Source organism: Hypanus sabinus, chromosome 2 (assembly GCF_030144855.1).
Source record: "Hypanus sabinus isolate sHypSab1 chromosome 2, sHypSab1.hap1, whole genome shotgun sequence".
In the NCBI taxonomy this organism is placed as follows: Eukaryota; Metazoa; Chordata; class Chondrichthyes; order Myliobatiformes; family Dasyatidae; genus Hypanus; species Hypanus sabinus.
The window spans coordinates 211,504,795-211,522,154 of NC_082707.1; the positions used below are offsets into that span (position 1 = coordinate 211,504,795).

At 45.8% G+C, this 17,360-nt stretch overlaps 1 protein-coding gene across 1 annotated transcript in view; it reads left to right on the forward strand.

Moving 5' to 3' along the window:
- Window positions 1-17,360, forward strand: part of tmem63c (transmembrane protein 63C) — a 494,723-nt gene that overhangs the window by 387,388 nt on the left and 89,975 nt on the right. Inside the window, exon 20 of the mRNA XM_059962995.1 lies at window positions 4,222-4,389. Within this exon, the coding sequence (XP_059818978.1) occupies window positions 4,222-4,389 (168 nt within the window). The remainder of the gene's footprint in view (window positions 1-4,221; window positions 4,390-17,360) is intronic.

Below are 17,360 nucleotides of genomic sequence, written 5' to 3' on the forward strand. Positions count from 1 at the left end.
CTCAAGGTCCTAGGGAATATCCAGTCAGAATCCGGAGACTTATCCACTTCTGTATTCTTTAAAAGCGCCAGTACTTCCTCATCTTTAATCATCATAGTTTCCATAACTACCCTACTTGTTTCCCTTATCTTACACAATTCAACATCCTTCTGCTTAGTAAATACCGAAGAAAATAAATTGTTCAAGATCTCCCCCATCTCCTTTGGCTCCACACATAGCTGTCCACTAAGGGACCAATTTTATCCCTCACTATTCTTTTGCTATTAATATAACTGTAGAAACACTTTGGATTTATTTTCACCTTACTTGCCAAAGCAACCTCATTTCTTCTTTTAGCTTTTCTAATTTCTTTCTTAAGATTCTTTTTACATTCTTTATATTCCTCGAGCACCTCATTTACTCCATGCTGCCTATATTTATTGTAGATCTCCCTCTTTTTCCAAACCAAGTTTCCAATATCCCTTGAAAACCATGGTGCTCTCAAACATTTAACCTTTCCTTTCAACCTAACAGGAATGTAAAGATTCTGTACCCTCAAAATTTCACCTTTAAATGACCTCCATTTCTCTATTACATCCTTCCCATAAAACAAATTGTCCCAATCCACTCCTTCTAAATCTTTTTGCATCTCCTCAAAGTTAGCCTTTCTCCAATCAAAAATCTCAACCCTGGGTCCAGACCTATCCTTCTCCATAATTATATTGAAACTAATGGCATTGTGATCACTGGACCCAAAGTGCTCCCCAACACATACCTCCGTCACCCAACCTATCTCATTCCCTAACAGGAGATCCAACACTGCCCCTTCTCCAGTTGGTACCTCTATGTATTGCTGCAAATAACTATCCTGCTTACATTTAACAAACTCCAAAACATCCAGGCCTTTTACAGAATGGACTTTCTAGTCTATGTGTGGAAAATTAAAATCTCCCACAATCACAACTCTGTGCTTACTACAAATATCTGCTATCTCCTTACACATTTGCTCCTCCAATTCTCGCTCCCCATTAGGTCTATAATACACCCCTACAAGTGTTAATACACCTTTCCCATTCCTCAATTCCACCCAAATAGTCTCCTTAGACGAGCCCTCTAATCTATCCTGCCAAGTACTGCTGCAATATTTTCTCTGGCAAGCAATGCAACACCTCCCCCTCTTGTCCCTCCGATTCTATCACAACTGAAGCAATGAAATCCAGGAATAATTAGTTGCCAGTCACACCCCTCCTGCCGCCATGTTTCACTAATAGCTGCATCATCATATTTCCAGGTATCAATCCATGCTCTAAGATCATTCGCCTTTCTTACAATGCTCCTAGCATTAAAATAAATGCATTTAAGAAATTCTCCACCTCTTACTCTCTGTTTATCCCTAACGAAGCAAACAACTTTACTATCTTCTTTTTCTTCCTTCCCCCCTATGTCTTCGGTCTGAGCGCTCCCCTTCTCTATCATTTGTCAATCCTCCCTCACAAACTGTCTACAAGCTTTCTCTATTCGTGAACTCACCTCCTCTCCTCTAGTCTCTTCAATTTGATTCCCACCCCCCAATCATTCTAGTTTAAAGTCTCCTCAGTAACCTTAGCAAATTCCCCACCAGCATATTGGTCCCCCTAGGATTCAAGTGCAACTCATCCTTTTTGTACAGGTCACACTTGCCCCAAAAGAGGTCCCAATGATCCAGAAACTTGAATCCCTACCCTTTGCTCCAATCCCTCAGCCATGCATTTATCATCCACCTCATTCCATTCCTACTCTCACTGTCGCGTGGCACAGGCAGTAATCCCGAGATTACTACCTTTGCCGTCCTTCTTCTCAGCTGCCTCCCTAACTCCCTATATTCTCCTTTCAGGACCTCTTCCCTTTTCCTACCTATGTCATTGGTACCTATATGTACCATGACCTCTGGCTCCTCACCCTCCCACTTCAGGATATCTTGGACGCAATCAGAAACATCCCGGACCCTGGCACCAGGGAGGCAAACTACCATCCGTGTCTCCTGATGGAGTCCACAGAATCACCTATCTGACCCCCTAACTATCAAGTCCCCTATTACTACTGCCTTCCTCTTCCTTTCCCTACCCTTCTGGACTACAGGGCCGGACTCTGTGTCAGAGGCACGGCCACTGCCGCTTCTCCCAGGTAGGCTGTCCCGCTCAACCGTACTCAAACAGGAACACTTATTGTCAAGGGGTACAGCCACCGGTGTACTCTCTAGTACCTGACTCTTCCCCTTCCATCTCCTAACCGTGATCCACTTGTCTGCCTCCCATGGCCCTGGTGTGACCACCTGCCTGTAACTTCTCTCTATCAACTCTTCACTGTCCCTGACCAGACGAAGGTCATCGAGCTGCACTTCCAGTTCCCTAACACAGTCCCTTAGGAGCTGCAGCTCAGCACACCTGGCGTCCGGGAGGCTAAGAGACTAAACTAAACCTACCTTGCCTCGCCCATTTCCACCTAAACCCGTTGAGCAAATCCTTTAAGCCAGGATTAAGGCTCTGCTCCCAGCTCACTCCACTACCCAAAACGACACTGCCTGCTGTATAAGGCTGTGTTCCTTTTAAATCTTCCGCGCTTCACTGCCCGACGTCACACACCTGTGCAGTCCCACCTCTCTTAACCCCAATGAGAAGAAAAAATCAAAATGGCTCCTGCAGCTCTCCCATTCTGATTCTCAGACTTCCTTCTCCAAAGTACATGTTTGGCACAGCATTGTGGGCCGAAAGACCTTTCTTGTGCTGTAGGTTTTCTATGTTTCTATCCTGGTTAACCACATCTGCACCAGGTGCACTGACCTGCAGCTCCTCAGAAAACTTAAAGAACTGGAGCTGTGGCTTGATGACCTCTGGCTCATGTGAGAAACTGAGGAGGTGATAGAGCTACAGGGAGGTAGTTACCCCTAGGAGGGAGGTATCTGGGTGACAGTCAGGAGAGGGAAAAGAAATGGGCAACCTGCACAGAGTACCCTTTTGGCCATTCCCCTTGATAATAAGTATACCATTTGGATATTTTTGGGGTGGGGGGAGCCACAGTGACTGGGGCTCTAACACTGAATCTGGTGCTGTGGCTCAGAAGGGAAGGGAGTAGAAGAGGACTGCAGTAGTGATAGGGGATTCCATTAGAGGACTTGACATGAGATTCTGTGGGTGGGACAGAGACACCCAGACAGTATGTTGCCTTACAAGTCCCAGGGTCAAGAGAGTCTCGGATCAGGTCCATGGCATTCTAAGGGGAGTGGGTGAGCAGCCAGAAGGTACTTATTGGCACCAATGATATAAGGAGGAAAAGGGAGGAGCTCCTAAAGAGAGAATTTAGGGAGCTAGATAGAAGGCTGAAGTACTGGTTATGCACAGGTTATGGCAGGGTTCTATTCTCGTGAACTGTTCATATTCTGCACAGTTTGTAATCGGAGATGTGGCCATAAGCTGAGTTCCCAGGCATCAAGAGATACCTGTAGCCCCCATTACAAATCCATCCAGCCGATCTGTCAAACATTCGTGTGTACAGACTGGACACAAGTCATACATTTATATCTCACTTTTAGACAAGTCTCCATAAAGATAACATATTTTAAAACTGAGTTGATGTACCCAACACATTTGTTGTATTTCCTGTGTACTGTGAAAAATGCAGAGACTGGGTAACTGGGAAACTGACCACACTCTGCCTTTTTGTGCCATGCTATGTTTCTCACATTAATTGCACCACATGCTGTTTGTTGATGATTTGTGTGCATGACCATGATGTTTTTTCCTCCCACTCTTTCACTCCCAACTCCTCTTTCTCTCCTCACCTGCTCATTCTTCCTTCCTCCTGCACACCTCAATCTCCCCATCTCTCAATGTCCCTTCCCTGACCCACCTATCTCCCTTCTTCCTGCCCATCTCAACCTCCCCATCTCTCAATGTATCTTTCCTGATATTTCCATCTATCTCCTCTTCTCTTACCACCTGTCCATTCTCCTTTCCTTCTCCTGTCTCAAACTCCTCTCGATTTCTTTTCTTGGACCCACCTTTTTCTATCTATTCCCTACCTGTCTCCACTTCTCTTTCTCCTGGTCTTTTCCTAATTCATCGTGTCCCTCCCTCAACCTTAGTATCTCATCTGTCATCTACTCCACTTCTTCTCCCTCCCTTCCCGCCTCCTTTCTTTCTCCTTGACTTCTCTGCCTCCCTCCACAGCTTTAACTGACCATGTTGTCCTTGTGCTTATGTGTAGGGCTGCTCTACATGTTGCTGAAACACCTGGTGGATCGATATAACATTTATTATGCGTGCTTACCCACCAAGCTCAACCATCGGCTGCACTCAGCTGCTGTCAGCCAGGTCATCATTGCGCCAATCCTCTGCATGTTCTGGCTGCTCTTCTTCTCCGTACTGCGTCTTGGTAGGTAATGTTTCTCGGCCATGCACAAAGTGAGCGGGGTTCTGTGTGGGAGAACCGCCAGGGCAGGTTATTACTGTACATGAGTGTGGATTATTCCTTCAACAGCTGACAACCCCATTGTCCCCACCCTAGAACAGAACCTCTGAACCTCAGCACGGTCTAACTGTGGCAAAGGCAGAGGTCACAATGTCGTTGAAATAGGGTAGTTAATGGGGAACTCAGCAGAGGTATTTCCACTAAAAGATTTGTTTTGTGGCTCTTATGAATTTGATATTGCAACAACTTGAAGCTTGCGCTGTGATCTAGTGCTTAAGTCATGTGACAAAAACATGGAGTGACCTGGAGACTGAAATACACATCAGAGAGGAAGCATGTGCTCCTTCAAGAATATGAGGCAGCAAGAGTCCATCATATTTATAAATAGTGTTTGTGACAAATATAAATCTACATATTCAGTGTACATTTCACAACATTACGCCAGTGATACTAAACCTGATTCTAATCCCTGTGGCACACCACTAGTCAAAGCTCCAGGCAGAGAAGCAACCATCTACTACTATTCTCTGGCTTTTCCTGTGAAGCCGATGTCTAATCTAATTTACTACTCCATCTTGTATGCCAAACAACTAAGCCTCCTTGACCAACCTCCTATGTGGGGAGTCCACATAGACAATACCCACTGCCTTGTCTTCATCAACTTTTCTGGTAATTTCCTCAAAAATCTCTGTAAGACACAACCAACCATGCATATAGCTATGTTGACTATCCCTAATCAGTCCCTGTCTGTCCAAATACTTAAATATTCCTTCCCTTAGAAAACCTTCCAATAACTTTCGCAATTCTGATGTCAGGCTCATTGACCTGTAACTTCCTGGCTTATTCTTAGAGCCTTAATTAAACGATGGAACAACATCAGCTATCCTCCAGTCCTCTGGCACCTCACCCATTGATAAGGATGTCTTAAATACCTCTGCCAGAGCTTCTGTAATTTCTGCACTAACTTCCCACAGGGTCCAAGAGAACACCTTGTCAGGCATTGTGGATTTATCCACTCTTATTTGCTTCAAGATAGCAAACATTTCCTCCTCTGTAATCTTGTATATGGTCCATGACCTCACTGCTGCTCTGGCTCACTTTTGTAGATCCTGTGTCCATCTCCCAAGTAAATACAGGTGCAAAAAAAAATCAATTAAATATCACCTCATCTTTTTCAGCTCCATGCATGGATCTTCCAGAAGACCAAGTTTGTCCCTTGTTTTCCTTTTGTTCTCAATATATCTGGAGAATACCTTGGGATTCTCCATAGCCTTGTTTGCTAGAGCAACCACATGCTTGTTTTAACTCTCCTGATTTCCTTCTTCCTTTTTCCCTTGCATTTCCTATATTCTTCAAATACCTCATTTGTTCTTTCCTGCATATACCTGCTATGCACCTCCTTCTTTTTCTTAACCAGGGCCTCAATATCTCTTGAAAAACAATATTCCCTAAACCTGTTTTTCTTGCTTTTTACTCTGACAGTGCTGTACTCTCAAAATTTCACTTTTGAAGACTTCACATTTACCAAGTGCACCTTTGCCAGAAAGCAACCTATTTCAATCCACACTTGCCAGATCCTTCTGATACTCCTCAGAGCTGAACGTTATTGAGCTGCAGCTCCTGAGAGAATATATAAAGGAACTGGAACTGCATCTCAATGGCCTTTGATTGATACGAGAGAATAAGGAGGTGATCGATTGGAGCTACAGGGAAGTAGTCACTCCTAGGTTGTAGGAAACAGGTAACTGGGTGACTGTCAGGAGAAGGAAAGGGAAATGCATAGCCGGTACAAAATACCCCTGTGGCCATTCCACACAATAATAAATAAACCACTTTAGATACTGTTGAGGGGGATAACCTACTATATTAACATCAATAACATAGGTAGAAAAGCTAAGGAGGTCCTGAAGAGAGATTTTAGGTAGAAAGCTGAAAAACAGGACCTTGAGGGTAGTAATCTCTGGATTTCCCTGTTCTACGTGTCAATGAAGGTAAGAATAAGATGATTGGGACCGCTTCTTTTTGTACTGTCTATCAGTGATCTAGATGATGGACATCAGCCAGTTAGAACAGCAAAACGAGTTTGAAAGGAAACAGTTATTTCTTCAGCAGTTTGATTGAGGTACGACTGTGCAAAGGTGTGGACGTCAGCCTGGTTGAACAGTGAGAAGAGTTTAAAAGGAAACAGTTTTATAGAGCAGGCTTAAGAGAAGCGGGCAGAAAAGCAGAGGGAGACAGAATAGGAGGGCTTTGGTTCAATGGGGCTTCGGCGATAGCGGGTCAAGGCGAAGTAGGATGCTTTTGTAGAATACAGATGAGTGTGAGGCAAGTGTTCTATGCTCAGTGTCAGATGTGGGAAGTCCTGGAGACTATCAGCCTCCCGGATGGCCACCTCTCAGCCAGGTGTGTCAAGCTGCTGCAGCTCCTTAGGAACCACATTAGGGAACTGAAGATGAAGCTTGATGATCTTTGTCTGGTCATGGAGAGTGAGGAGTTGATAAATAGGAGCTATAGGCAGGTAGTCATACCGGGGCCTCGGGAGACAAACAAGTGGGTAACAATCACAAAAGGGAATGGCAAGAGTCAGATGCTAAGGAGTACCCCTGTGGCTGTCCCCCTTAACAATAAGTACTCCTGTTTGAGTACTGCTGGGGGGATGGCCTACCTGGAGGAATCAACAATGGCTGCACCTCTAGCACAGAGTCTGGCCCTGCGGCTCAGAAGGGTAGGGAAAGGAAGAGGATGTCAGCAGTGATGGGGACTCTATAGTTAGGGGGTCAGACAGGTGATTCTGTGGACACAGGAAAGAAACACGGATAGTAGTTTGCCTCCCAGATGCCAGAGTCTGGGATGTTTCTGATTGCTTCCACAATATCCTGAAGTGGGAAGGAGAATAGCCAGAGGTTGTGGTACATATTGGTACCAATGACATAGGTAGGAAAAATGAGGAGGTCCTGAAAGCAGACTAGAGGGAGTTAGGATGGAAATTGAGAAGCAGGACCATGAAGGTAGTGATTTCAGGATTTCTGCCTGTGCCATGTGACAGTGAGTATAGGAATAGAGTGAGGAGGAGGATAAGTGCGTGGCTGAGGGATTGGGCAGGGGGCAGAGATTCAGATTGAATCACTGGGACCTCATTTGGGGCAGGTGTGACCTATACAAAAAGGATGGGTTGCACTTGAATCCAAGGGGTACCAATATCCTGGCGGGGAGGTTTGCTAAGGCTACTGGGGAGAGTTTAAACCAGAATTGCTGGGGGGTGGAAACCGAACTGAAGAGATGGAAGAAGAGGTAGCTGGCTCACGAACAGGAAAAGCTTGGAGGTAGTGCGAGAGGGAGGATAGGCAGGTGATAGAGAAGGGACACACTCAGACTGATGGTTTGAGATGTGTCTGTTTTAATGCAAAGAGTATTATGAACAAAGCAGATTAGCTTAGAGTGTGGATCAGTACTTTGAGCTATGATATTGTGGCCATTACAGATACTAGGATGACTCAGGGGCAGGAATGGTTACTTCAAGTGACAGGCTTTAGATGTTTCAGAAAGGGCAGGGAGGGAGGCAAAAGAAGTGGGGGTGTGGTACTTTTGATTAGAGATAGGTCATGGCTGCAGAAAAGGAGGAAGTCATGGAGGGATTGTCTATAGAGTCTCTGTTGGTGGTAGTTAGGAACAGGAAGGAGTCAATAACTCTACTGGAGAGCCAGAAAGGGCCATTAAAAAGTCTTGGCAGACAGGATTAATGAAAAACCCAAGGCATTCTACAAGTATGTGAAGAGCAAGAGGATAAGACATGAGAGAATAGGACCAATCAAGTGTGACAGTGGAAAAGTGTGTATCGAACCAGAGGATATAGCAGAGGTACTTAATGAATATTTTGCTTCAGTATTCACTATGGAAAAGGATCTTGTCAACTGTGGGGATGACTTACAGCAAACTGAAAAGCTTGAGCAAGTAGATATTAAGAAAGAGGATGTGCTACAGCTTTTGGAAAGCATCAAGTTGGATAAGTTGCCGGGACTGGATGAGTTGTACCCCAGACTACTGTGGGAGGCAAGGGAGGAGATTGCTGAGCCTTTGGCGTTGATCATTGAATCACCAATGGGGACGGGAGAGATTGTGAAGGATTGGAGGGTTGTAGATGCTGTTCCCTTATTCAAGAAAGGGAGTAGAGATAGCCCAGGAAATTGTAGACCGGTGAGTAAGCTGATGGAGAAGATCCTGAGAGGCAGGATCTATGAACATTTGGAGAGGCATAATATGATTATGAATAGTCAGCATGGCTTTATCATAGGCAGGCCGTGCCTTATGAAAACACAAAAAATGCTGGTGGAACACAGCAGGCCAGGCAGCATCTATAGGAGAAGCACTGTTGATGTTTCCGGCCGAGACCCTTCGTCAGGACTAACCAAAAGGAAAGATAGTAAGAGATTTGAAAATAGTGGGGGGAGGGGGAACTGCGAAATGATAGGAGAAGACCGGAGGGGGTGGGATGAAGCTAAGAGCTGGAAAGATGATGGGTGAAAGTGATACCGAGCTGGAGAAGGGAAAGGATCATGGGACGGGAGGTCTCGGGAGAAAGAAGGGGGGGGGGAAGCACCAGAGGGAGATGGAGAAAAGGCAAACAACTAAATATGTCAGGGATGGGGTAAGAAGGGGAGGAGGGGCATTAACGGAAGTTAGAGAAGTCAATGTTCATGCCATCAGGTTGGAGGCTATCTAGCCGTGTGTGCTATCTATAAGGTGTGGTTCCTCCAACCTGAGTTTGGATTCATTTTGACAGTAGAGGATAGACATATCAGAATGGGACGTGGAATTAAAATGTGTGGCCACTGGGAGATCCTGCTTTTTCTGGCAGACCGAGCGTAGGTGTTCAGCGAAATGGTCTCCCAGTCTGCGTCGGGTCTCACCAATATATAAAAGGCCACACCGGGAGCACCGGACACAGTATAACACGCCAGCTGACTCACAGGTGAAGTGTCGCCTCACCTGGAAGGACTGTCTGGGGCCCTGAATGGTGGTGAGGGAGGAAGTGTAAGGGGAGGTGTAGCACTTGTTCCGCTTAGAAGGATAAGTGCCAGTAGTGAGATCAGTGGGAAGGGATGGGGGCACGAGTGGACAAGGGAGTCACGTAGGAAGCGATCCCTGCTCGGTATCACTTTCACCAATCACCTTTCCAGCTCTTAGCTACATCCCACCCCCTCCAGTCTTCTCCTATCATTTCGCATTTCCCCCTCCCCCCACTACTTTCAAATCTCTTACTATCTTTCCTTTTGGTTAGTCCTGACGAAGGGTCTCGGCCTGAAACGTCGACAGTACTTCTCCTATAGATGCTGCCTGGCCTGCCTGACCTGTATTTTTTGTGTGTGTTGTTGTTTGAATTTCCAGCATCAGCAGATTTCCTCGTGTTCACGTCCATGCCTTATGAGCCTGATTGAATTTTTTGAGGATGTCACTAGACACATTGATGAAAGTAGAGCAGTAGATGTAGTATATATGGATTTCAGCAAGGCATTTGATAAGCTACCCCATGCAAGGCTTATTGAGAAAATGAGGAGGCATGGGATCCAAGGTGACCTTGCTTTGTCGATCCAGAATTGGCTTGCCCACAGAAGGCAAATTATGGTTGTAGTAGGGTAATATTCTGCATGGAGATCGGTGACCAGTGGTGTGCCTCAGGGATCTGTTCTGGGACCCCTTCTCTTTGTGATTTTTATAAATGACCTGGATGAGGAAGTGGAGGGATCGGTTAGTAAGTTTGCTGATGACACAACGGTTAGAGGTGTTGTGGATGGTGTGGAGGTTGTCAGAGGTTACAGCGGGACATTGATAGAATGCAAAACTGGGCTGAGAAGTGGCAGATGGAGTTCAACCCAGGTAAGTGTGAAATGGTTCATCTTGGTAGGTCAAATATGATGGAAGAATATAGTATGAATGGTAAGACTCTTGACAGTGTGGAGGATCAGAGGGATCTTGGGATCCGAGTCCATAGGACACTCAAAGCCACTGCGCAGGTTGATTCTGTGGTTAAAAAGGCATACGGCGCATTGGCCTTCATCAGTCATGGGATTGAGTTTAGGAGCCGAGAGGTATTGTTGCCGCTGTATAGGACCCTGGTCAGACCCGACTTGGAGTACTTTGCTCAGTTCTAGTCACCTCTGGAGGATGTGGAAACCATAGAAAGGGTGCAGAGGAGATTTACAAGGATGTTGCCTGGATTGGGGAGCATGCTTTATGAGAATCAGTTGAATGAACTTGTCCTTTTCTCCTTGGAGTGACATAGGATGAGGGGTGTCCTGATAGAGGTGTATAAGATGATGAGAGGCATAGATCATGTGGATAGTTAGAGGCTTTTTTCCAGGGCTGAAATGGTTGCCACAAGAGGACACAGGTTTAAGGTGCTGGGGCATAGGTACAGAGGAGAGGTCAGGGGTGAGTTTTTTATGCAGAGAGTGGCTGCCAGCTACAGTTGTGGAGGCGGATACGATAAGCCTTTTAAGGGACTCCTGGATGGTCTCTGGAGCTCAGAACCCCTTCTGGCTTTCCTAATTTCATTCTTAAGCTCCTTCCTGCTAGCCTATAATCTTCTAGATCTCTAACGTTACCTAGTTTTTTGAACCTTTCGTAAGCTCTTCTTTTCTTCTTGACTAGATTTACAACAGCTTTGGTACACCACAGTTCCTGTACCCTACTATCCTTTCCCTATCCCATTGAAACATACTTACACAGAATGTCAAGCTAATGTCCACTGATCATTTGCCACATATTTCCCTGAGGACATCTCTTCCCAATTTATGCTTCCAAGATCCTGCCTGATAGCTTCATATTTCCCCTTATTCCAATTAAATGCTTTCACTAGACACTAGAGTACTACAGCACAGTACAGGCCCTTCAGCCCTCGATGTTGTGCCGACCCATATATTCCTTAAAAAAAAGTACTAAACCCACACTACCCCGTAACCCTTTATTTTTGTTTCATCCATGTGCCTGTCCAAGAGGCTGTTCAGTACCCCTAATGTTTTAGCCTCCACCACTATCCCTGGTAAGTCATTCCAGGCACCCACAACCCTCTGTGTAAAAAACTTACCCCGATGTCTCCCCTAAACTTCCCTCACTTAACTTTGTACATATGCCCTCTGGTGTTTGCTATTTGTGCCCTGGGAAACAGTTACTGGCTATCCACCCTATCTATGCCTCTCTTAATCTTGTAGAGCTCTATCAAGTCCCCTCTCATCCTTCGCTCCAAAGAGAAAAGTCCCAGCTCTGCTAACCTTGCCTCACAAGACTTGTTTTCCAATCCAGGCAACATCCTGGTAAATCTCCTCTTCACCCTCTCCATAACTTCCACATCCTTCCTATAATGAGGTGACCAGAACTGAACACAATACTCTAAGTGTGGTCTCACCAGAGATATGTAGAGTTGCAACATGACCTCTCTTGAACTCAATCCCCCTATTAATGAAGCCCAGCATTCCAAAGGCCTTCTTAACTACCCTATCAACCTGTGCAGCAACCTTGAGGGATGTATGTATGTCCCTCTGTTCATCCACACTCTTAAGTAACCGACCATTAACCCTGTACTCAGACTTCTGGTTTTTCCTTCCAAAATGCATCACCTCACACTTGTTAGGGAGGTATCAGACCATCCAGGATTCTCGATCTCTCCCACAGAACCTCTTATCTGTCCCCCTAACTATTGAATCCTCAATCACTACTGCTCTCCTCTTTTCCCTCCTTCCTTTCTGAGCTGAGGGTCGAGTCTCGGTGCCAGAGACGCGACCACTACAACTTGTCCCTGGTAGGTCGTCCGCACCAACAGTATCCAAAACAGTATATTTATTGTTGATGGGAGCAGCCACAGGGGTGCTCTGCTCTTTCTGTCTATTCCCTTTCCCTCTCCTGACAGTCACCCAGTTACCTGCCTCCTGACTTTTAGGGGTGATTGTCTCCCAGAAACTCCAATCTGTTACTGCCTCTGCCTCCTGAATGATCCGAAATTCATCCAGCTCCAGCTCCAGTTCCCTAACTCGGTTTGACAGGAGCTGCAGCTGGATGCACCTTTTGCAGGTGTATCCATCAGAGACAATTGTGCTGTCCTGACTTCCCACATTTTACAATTGGAGCACTGGACTGCCCTATCTACTGCCTCTATTACCAACTCCTAAGTTAATTAAATTAATTAGAGAAACTTACCTGGCCTTACCTCACTGGGAGAAAGCATGTCGTCCGCCTCTTATTGCCAAAGCCTCAAAGCTCCACTCCTTCACTGGCCCACTCACTCACTGGCTGCTCTCGACTTGTCTGTTCCTATCCCTCTCCAATACTATGGTAAAAGGAATAGAATTGTGATCACCATCTCCAAAATGCTCTCCCACTGAGAGACCTGACACCTGACCAGGTTCATTTCCCAATACCAGATCAAGTACAGCCTCCCCTCTTGTAGGCTCATCAACATATTGTGTCAGGAAACCTTCCTGAACACAGCTAACAAACTCCACCCCATCTAAACCCCTTGCTCTGGGAAGATACCAATCAATATCAGGGAAATTAAAATCTCCCACCATGACAAGCCTGTTATTATTTACCTCTTATTTATCCTCCTCTTATTTACCCCTTGATCATGACCCCACCAAGGAGCACCAGGCCACTGTCTCCTATACCATCACCAACCTTATCAGCTCTGGGGATCTCCCATCCACTGCCACCAACCTCATAGTTCCCACGCCCAACAATTCCCATTTCTACCTCCTACCCAAGATCCACAAACCTGCCTGTCTAGGTAGACCTATTGTCTCAGCTTGCTCCTGCCCCACCGAACTCATTTCTGCATACCTTGACACTGACTTATCCCCCCTTGTTCAATCTCTTCCCACCTATGTTTGTGACACTTCTCACGCTTTGAATTTTTTTGATGATTTTAAGTTCCCTGGCCCCCACTGCCTTATTTTCACCATGGACATCCAGTCCCTATATACCTCCATCCCCCACCCGGACGGTCTCAAAGCTCTTTGCTTCTTTTTGGATTCCAGACCTAACCAATTCCCCTCTACCACCACTCTCCTTCGTCTAGCGGAATTAGTTCTTACTCTCAATAATTCCTCCTTTGGCTCCTCCCACTTCCTCCAAACCAAGTGTGTAGCCATGGGCACCCGCATGGGTCCCAGTTATGCCTGCCTTTTTGTTGGCTTTGTGGAACAGTCCATGTTCCAACTCTATACGGGTATCCGTCCCCCTCTTTTCCTTCGCTACATCAATGACTGAATTGGCGCTGCCTCCTGGACGCATGCTAAGCTCGTTGACTTCATTAATTTTGCCTCCAACTTTTACCCTGCCCTCAAAAATACCTGGTCCATTTCAGACACCTCCCTCCCCTTTCTTGATCTTTCTGTCTCCATCTTTGGAGACGGCTTATCTACTGATATCTACTATAAGTCTACAGACTCTCACAGCTACCTGGACTATTCCTCTTCCCACCCTGTCTCTTGCAAAAATGCTGTCCCCTTCTCACAATTCCTCCATCTCCGGCACATCGGCTCTCAGGCTGAGGCTTTTCATTCCAGGACAAAGGAGATGTCTTCATTTTTTAAACAAAGGGGATTCCCTTCTTCCACCATCAACTCTGCTCTCAAACGCATCTCTCCCATTTCCCGCACATCTGCCCTCACCCCATCCGCCTGCCACCCCATTCAGGATAGGGTTCCCCTTGTCCTCACCTACCATCCCATCAGCCTCCAGGTCCAACGTATAATTCTCCGAAACTTCCACCACCTCCAAAGGGATCGCACCACCAAGCACATCTTTCCCTCCCCCCTCTTTCTGCTTTCCGCAGGGATCGCTCCCTACGCAACTTCCTTGTCCACTCGTCCCCCCCATCCCTTCCCACTGATCTCCTTCCTGGCACTTATCCTTGTAAGTGGAACAAGTGCTACACCTGCCCTTACACTTCCTCCCTCACCACCATTCAGGGCCCCAGACAGTCCTTCCAGGTGAGGCGAGACTTCACCTGTGAGTCAGCTGGTGTGGTATACTGCGTCTGGTGCTCTCGGTGTGGCCTTTTATATACTGGTGAGACCCGACACAGACTGGGAGACCGTTTCGCTGAACACCTACGCTTGGTCCACCAGAGAAAGCAGGATCTCCCAGTGGCCACACATTTTAATTCCATGTCCCATTCACATTCTGATATGTCTATCCATGGCCTCCTCTACTATCAAGATGAATCCACACTCAGATTGGAGGCACAACACCTTATATTACCGACTGGGTAACTCCAACCTGATGGCATGAACATTGACTTTTCTAACTTCCGTTAATGCCCCACTTCCCCTTCTTACCCCATCCCTGACATATTTAGTTGTTTGTTTTTTTTCTCTCTCTCTGCCCATCACCCTGCCTGTTCTCCATCTCCCTCTGGTGCTCCCCCCTCCCCCTTTCCTTCTCCCGAGGCCTCCCATCCCATGATCCTTTCCCTTCTCCAGCTCTGTATCACTTTCACCAATCACCTTTCCAGCTCTTAGCTTCATCCCACCCTCTCCGGTCTTCTATCATTTTGCATTTCCCCCAACCCCCAACTACTTTCAAATCTCTTACTATCTCTCCTTTCAGTTAGTCCTGACGAAGGGTCTCGGCCCAAAATGTCGACAGTGCTTCTCCTTATAGATGCTGCCTGGTCTGCTGTGTTCCACCAGCATTTTGTGTGTGTTGCTTGAGCCTGTTATTATTACACCTTTCCAGAATCTGTCTCCCTATCTGCTCTTTGATGTCCAGGTGATTATCAGGTGGTATCTCAAAAACACCCAGAAGAGTTATTGACCCCTTGCTATTCCACAGAGACTCCATTGACAATCCCTCCATGACTTCTTCCTTTTCTGCAGCTGTGACACTGTCTCTGATCGGCAGTGCAATGCCCCGAGCTCTTTTGCCTCCCTCCCTGTCCTTGCTGAAACATCTAAAGCCTGTCAGCAGCCACTCCTGCCCCTGAGACGTCCAAGTATCTGTAATGTCCACAACATCATAGCTCCAAGTACTGATCCATGCTTTAAGCTCATCTGCTTTGTTCATGATGCTTCTTGTATTAAAATAGGTACATCTCAAACCATCAGTCTGAGCGTGTCCCTTCTCTATCACCTACCTATCCTCCCTTTCACACTGCATACAAGTTTTCTCTATTTGTGAACAAACCATCCCTTCCTCTATCTCTTCAGTTCAGTTCCCACCTCCCAGCCATTCTAGTTTGAAACGGCTATTCTCGATTTGGGTGTTATGCAATGAACTGGAATTGATTAGAGAGGGTCAAGGAACTGTTAGATGTGAATGATCATAATATGATAGAATTCACCATGCAATTTGAGAAGGACAAGCTAAAGTCAGATGTATCAGTATTGCAGTGGAGTAAAGGGAATTACAGAGACATGATGGAGGAGATGGCCAACATTGAATGGAAAAGAACATTTTGCAGGGATGACAGCAAAACAGGAATGACTAGAATTTCATGAAGCAATTTGGAAGGCGCAGGATGTATACCTCTTAAAAATGAAGAAGTATTCTAAAGGCAAGATGACACAACAATGGGTAACAAGAGAAATCAAAGCCAAAGAGATGGCATATAATAGAACAAAAATTAGTAGAAGATAGAGGATTGTAAAGCTTTTAAAAACCAACATTAGGCAATTTAAAAAAATAATTAAGAAGGAAAAGATAGAACACAAAGGCAAGCGAGCCAATAATATTCTTCAGATACATGAAGTGTAAAAGAGAGGTGAGAGTGTATATCAGACTCCTGGAAAATGTTTCTGGAGAGGTAGTAATGGGGGACAAGGAAATAGTGGATGAAATTTGCATAAATCTTCACTGTGGAAGACACTAGTGGTATGCCAGAAGTTGAAGAGTATCGGGGGTTAGAAGTGTGTGAAGTTGCCATTACTAGGGAGAAGGTTCTTAGAAAAACTGAAAGATCTGAAGGGAGATAAGTCATCTAGAACAGATGGTATATGCCCCAGGGTTCTGAAAGAGGTGGCTGAAGAGATTGTGAAGGTATTACTAATGACTTTTCAAGGAACAATTGATTCTAGCATGGTTCCAGAGGAATGGAAAATTGCAAATGTCATACCACTCTTCAAGAAGGGAGAGAGGCAGCAGAAAGGACATTATAGTTAATCTGACTTCAGTGGTTGGGAAGATGTTGGAGTTGATTGTTAAGGATGTGGTTTTGGGTTACTTGAGGCACATGATAATATCAGCTGAAGTCAGCATGGTTTCCTGAAGGGAAAATCTTGCATGACAAATCTGCCAGAAGATTGGGCCTGAGAGGGAATATGGATCAGCCATGATGAAATGTTGGAACAGACACGATGAGCCAAATCACCAAATTCTGCTCCTATATCTTATGGACTTATGATACAATCAAAATTGGCCTTTCTCCATTTGTGAATCACTTCCCAAGGACCAGACCTATTTTCATAATTACCTTGAAACTAAAGGCATCAATGTAAACCTTCCCTCCCACATAGCCTTCCATTTTTCCTTCTGTTCCTATTATTTGATAACATCAAGAAGTAGGCAGATGGGTGACTGTCCAGAGAGGCAGGGGGAGCAGGCAGAGAGAGCAGAGCACCCCTGCGGCCATTCCCATTAACAATAAGTATACCGTACTGGATACTGTTGATGGGGATGACCTACCAGGAATGAGTTGTAGTGGTCCTGCCTCTGGCACAGAGGTTGAACCCTGAACTAGAAAGGGGAGGAGAGAAGAGAAGAGAGCGATAGTTTTAGGGGATTCTATACTTAGGGGGGCAGATAGGAGATTTTGTGGGGCAGATCGGGAGTCTCGGATGGTATGTTGCCTCCCTGGTGCCAGGGTCCGGGGCATCTCAGATCGGGTGCAGGCTATTCTTGAGAATGAGGGCATGAACCCAGATGTAGTGGTCCATGTAGGGACC